At 39.0% G+C, this 5,238-nt stretch overlaps 2 protein-coding genes across 2 annotated transcripts in view; both read right to left on the bottom strand.

Annotated features, from left to right (window-relative positions):
- The window catches only part of LOC106810417 (TFIIH basal transcription factor complex helicase XPB subunit-like), a gene marked incomplete in the record, with an annotated part of 21,984 nt that overhangs the window by 4,733 nt on the left and 12,013 nt on the right, over nucleotides 1-5,238 (bottom strand). The window contains 2 exon segments of the mRNA XM_014813768.1: nucleotides 694-790; nucleotides 1,146-1,348. Coding sequence (XP_014669254.1) covers nucleotides 694-790; nucleotides 1,146-1,348 — 300 coding nt within the window.
- The window catches only part of LOC106810419 (metaxin-2-like), an 8,178-nt gene continuing 4,718 nt past the window's right edge, over nucleotides 1,779-5,238 (bottom strand). The window contains exons 2-8 of the mRNA XM_014813772.1: nucleotides 4,793-4,840; nucleotides 4,371-4,487; nucleotides 3,999-4,075; nucleotides 3,749-3,841; nucleotides 3,082-3,246; nucleotides 2,549-2,625; nucleotides 1,779-2,342 (exon numbers count right to left, since the gene is read on the bottom strand). Coding sequence (XP_014669258.1) covers nucleotides 2,189-2,342; nucleotides 2,549-2,625; nucleotides 3,082-3,246; nucleotides 3,749-3,841; nucleotides 3,999-4,075; nucleotides 4,371-4,487; nucleotides 4,793-4,840 — 731 coding nt within the window. The 3' untranslated portion in view covers nucleotides 1,779-2,188. The remainder of the gene's footprint in view (nucleotides 2,343-2,548; nucleotides 2,626-3,081; nucleotides 3,247-3,748; nucleotides 3,842-3,998; nucleotides 4,076-4,370; nucleotides 4,488-4,792; nucleotides 4,841-5,238) is intronic.

Below are 5,238 nucleotides of genomic sequence, written 5' to 3'. Positions count from 1 at the left end.
AGTATAGAGAAGTGTGTGTCTATGTACGTCTGTACGTGTGTTTGTTTGTACGTGCAATCATGTGTGTAGGTATGTCTGCGAGCATGTGTGTATACAAGCAAGCGTGTCTGTGCATGAGGGTACATGTGAGATGGATCACGTATTATTAGTAAAGCATGTGCCTGCACGTCACCTGTAGCGGGAAGTGTGACTGAAGGGATCGTTGTCGTATCAGGTACTACATATATGTACCTCGGGTTAAGGTTAGGGTTAGGGTTAGGGTTAGGGTACATATGTATACATATATGTACCTCAGGTACATATATGTAGTACCTGATACGACAACGAACCCTTCAGCAGAAGTGTGTGAGAGAAGTGTGTGTTTATGTACGTCTGTAAACGTGTCATCACCTTTCTTTGCTCGTAGGATTCTACCAAGACGCTGTGCTTCCTGTCTGCGCGAACCACCGTGAGAAGATATCTGAACGAGCACGTTTGCTTCCGGTAGATCGAAAGAGTTATCGGCAACCTGTAATGAAAACAAATAACAAATAAAGCATTACGCTATCACGGAAAAGACATTGTGAACAAAAATGATGCAGAAGAATGCTAAAGCAAAAACCTGAAATAAGTTCATATTGTAACTCATATAATACTAAGAAATTTCAAAACCAGAGCAAGCAGAATTAGCAATGCTTTGGTAGTCGGGCTTACCTTTGAGACAAAGATAGTGTTCACTTTTGGGTTGTGCTGGAAATTCTGCAGAATTTGCATTCGTTCGCCCTGAGTTGTTGGTCCATAAATATACGGCCTGGAAAATGAAACGAGTTTCTACACAGAGTAATTTTACATGCAGTGAAGCAATGACTCACATTATAAATTACACTGATCTGATAATCTGGGAGTGAATATACAACCTGACCTAGAGTTTGATATGAAAGATTAATCGCCTATTAGCAAAGCGCGATGAGAAACATTGGGTATTAATTATTACTAATAACCCTACCCACAAACACTAGTAAAAATATATCTATTAAGCTTGCATTATGATACAACTTATGATAATTAATACATTTTGATAAAATGACGACAGTACGCAATGATAACATGCCCATCTACATGCGGAAAAAAACAAAACAAAGATGGCCGAAAGCATCCGCACGCACTTGTTGAGTTTGATCGCATAGTTCTTGAGCGCGAACACGTTGTCGGAGAAGACGATGATCTTGTCGTTGCGTCGCTCGTGGTAACGGATGAGGAACTGGCAGGCGCGGAACTTCTGCGGGTTCAGCACACAGATGAGCACTCGCTTCTGATTCCTCATGTGCAGGTACTCGTGGTAAAACTCTGCCGTCATCGGACACCACACCTGTACGCAGGGGAAAATACAGACACTCACGATGTGCGGTGGGGTGCTTGAGGCCACGGCTGTCATGTATCATGCCTCCTATGCAAGGACACTGCCATCACGTACAGCAGCTTGCCTCTGTGGTCGCTGCCATCATAGGGCATCTTCCGTAGACACCCACAACCCATGTCAGGTGCAATGAAAGGGCGATATCCCAGTGCTATTTACACAATTATATGGGTTTATTATCAGTTTTATCAAGCTGTATCATTACTGCCTTCTTTATACTCTGTATGCTGTACAAAAATTACTGCTTTCATATTTGCAATAAACAGTATCTGCTGCAAATGCGTTTGTTATACCTTTCATGTATAATGTCTGTTTGTCATGTATAATGCAAATGTTGTAATGTTACACGTTGTCAAACAAACAGAATAATTGACAAAACATGTAATTTGTAAAATAAGTTTATTTATCCTAGCAAGAGAGATGCATGACAGGCTCATTAAATATGTGCTAACATATTTATAATTGCTTCTCAAGAAACTGCACAAGTGGCCAAAAATTGAGAGAGCGGGCCATTCCATCATGATTAACCTGAATTTTCCATGAAGCTTTAGTATTATTATCTTTCTGCTAGGTGGCACACAGTAAGAGCAAGAATAAATGGTAACATTGTAGTTCAACATGTGTTATGTTGACTAGTATTTTCAAAAACTTGTCTGAGTGCAGCTGCACTTACACTGACACGAAATGCATTGGAAAACCAAACTTGAGCAATGAATTTTCTCGATTTTTACAGTCTAAACCACATGTATGAGAAAGAGCGTTAATTTAGTTTTCCACATGTAGCACAATTCCCTAATGTTGAGTAAAGAACGTTTCTGTGATTCTCTCTACGAATTTCACAAGGTTTTCATGCTGTTTCACAGCCTCCGCCAACCTGTCGTCCGAGAATTTGACTGTCAGCATAGTGTGAAGATGGGCATAAGCAAGAGCATCCAACTCGGTCGGACTGCAAAAGAAAAATTATTCGTACTATAACATGTCATTATTACCATATCAAAGTCAACACGACATTTACTTCATCTATTCCTACTGAAACAACCTAACGCCATTTTTTTCCACAACCTGTTGTCTGGTTTATATAAGCGAAATCCAATCTTTATAAGCACTAAAATAAAATGTGTCCAACAGCAATTAGAATATTTTGCTACTCACGTTTCACCACAGAAGAAGTCTTTGCGTGCAAGTTTTTCGGAAATGGCCTGACAAGCTTCCGTGACATCTTCTATTACCTATGAAGTAGAAGCTAGCTTAGAAACACAGCGTTAGAAACATATAGCTATTCCATTGAAATCATGAGCTTTTTTGACGCACCTAGTTACAAACAGTATTGCGTTGTTGAGATTCTTCTACGATTGATTTGAGAAGAGAGCTTTCAATGCACTTTACCAAATTACTTTTAGCAACAGATAATCATGAATTCACCTAACCCAAATTAGGATTTTATTCGCAATGTAAGGGACTTGTGACTAACTACAATGTAAAGAATGTTAAGCATGTTTCTTCAGCTGTATCAATCACATGCTCATCTCTTATTCACTCTCAGGGTACTGCTGCAATAAATGACATTTATTTAATTCCTTGGTTACATAAACCTTCCAGTGGTTATGCTTATGTGAAATAGTGACGACAGTTTGGTAGAGATAAGAATAGATTACAGGAAAGGTACTAGGGTTCAATTAGCATGCCTCTAGTGTAGATTTTTCTGCCCAGTCGAGAGATTTCAGTTTCTGGCAGGTGTGCCTTTGCTTTTGAATGGTGAGCAGCTGGCCCAATGGCCATGGGTAGATCGACTCATGACTAGGTCTAGTGAACTGCTGGTAGACAGTATCCTCCATCCAACACATGTACAGCTGCAAGAAACACATGAGTAAACAGCATTGGTAGATTCACCTCTGGCCATAACCAATATCAAGTGGCATATAGAAATACATATAGTCTTTAATGAAGTGGTTACAATCCTGTTAAACACGTTTTGGAAACAATGTTAACAAAATCAAGGCTCCCCTTGATTTCCAATGTAGGATAGTGGAAAGGTTTTGCTCAATATCTGATAAGAAAACTGCATAAATCGATATAGATCTATGCTGTGCATTGCAGTACTAGAGATGACAGATGCCGATTGTAATCACTGTGTTTGGTGACAACAACATCACAATTTATCGGTCGCGTCACACAACAACGTTCTGGGAATCATGGGTATCTAAAGAGTAGCAAAGTTATAATGTAATATTGTGTAGGAGGACTGACTCTACTAGCCTGGGCCACTGTATATGATCGCAGTTCTATGAGATCTACCAGAGAGCTAGAGTAAAGCTACCTGTTTGTATTAAAAATCACACCTATATATCATACCTCAGCATTACCGAAGGTGTTCTCGAGAAGAGCCATGTATGCTCTCATGTCTGCCACGTCCCTAGGTGAAAGGTCTTCAGTCAATGCATGACCCTGTATAATAATTTAACAAGAGTTCTATTAATTAACGAGAGATGGCAATGGTGGGTAATCAGTTAAATCATATGTGACACGGCTAACAACCATCTTTTAAACTTGTATTTTAAAATGGATTTTCTCATCTTGCTTCTTCTATGCAATTAACAATCACCTTCGTTCCACAGAATCCAACAATCGGCTCCAGCTCCGAAATAATGAATGCACCGCACCTCACAAATGGCACCATACCTAACCATGAGCAAAAGGGTAAGATTCTGATGTCACTCATAGTATTACTCTCAAACCCTGATGTTGACACAGAAAACCTTTGAAATATATACTCTCTAATACAACTTATGTAATGTGTTTTTATGTACACAAAAATGTTTGTTTTTTAATTCAAGTCAACAATGTGATATTTCCAATAATATACGTTCTCCTAAAAATAAGTCAACTCTATTGTCTGATACTGCGAAAAGAGCTTATTTACTACACTATTCTACCCCCCTTTAACTGCCAAAAGAAACTGAAAAGGGATATTTACCAGATGGTGACATGTCCTCCGCATTCTTACGGTGTACAACCTCAAAATCCAAGTGACACATGTTGAGAAACGCTTCTACGGCACGACATCTCACTATGTCAGGAAGCAACATTTGAGCTGGAATAATAAGATTTTATAACCAATTCAAAGCAGTTCAATTAAAATCAGAATTTTGAATTGCCAGTACAATTTATAATATTGCCTCTAGTCTAAGTAGAGAAATATACAGTCCACTAAGTGACACCTGACCATAGCCAAATATTAAAAACGTTTTATAATACTATTACAATGTCAGTAAAAATGCAATAGTCATTCTACTTGTTCAAAGTGTAAATTGTAATTCAAATGTAATACAAGTAATACAAATATTGTACACATATGGTACAAGACGGATGAAACAACGTTATAGAAGATGGACTTACTCTCAAGTGGTTCATACAGCTGTGCATCTCTTGGCCAGGGTTCTGATGCTATAAAACAAATTATATTTTATTTAGAAATCGGATAGAAACTTTACTGTACAGTCTGCATGCTCTCATTTCTAACATATCCAAGCAGAAAGACATAATACTGCTACCGGTATACCACAAACAAGGCAATCTTCAACACATGCCCTGTAAAGACCAGGTGTACAAACAACTGCCAGAAAGAATTACATGCAAGATGTTTTTATGTTGATTAGACATTTCAGCGAATAACATAACTGCTACTTTTCGGCAGTAAATGAACATGGTGACCGAATCAGCCTCAGCCTGCATGGGGCATTGGAGGGTGAACGACATAAATATGTCGCAGTGGCTACGCGTCCAGAACCGGTCGCCTAGCCTCCAGGCTACGTTTCCGGACATCTACTCACACAGTGATCGCG

Source organism: Priapulus caudatus, unplaced genomic scaffold, assembly GCF_000485595.1.
Source record: "Priapulus caudatus unplaced genomic scaffold, Priapulus_caudatus-5.0.1 Scaffold439, whole genome shotgun sequence".
NCBI lineage: Eukaryota > Metazoa > Priapulida > Priapulimorpha > Priapulimorphida > Priapulidae > Priapulus > Priapulus caudatus.
The sequence above is the reverse complement of the archived record's forward strand: the minus strand, read 5'-3'. Positions and strand labels throughout refer to the sequence as shown.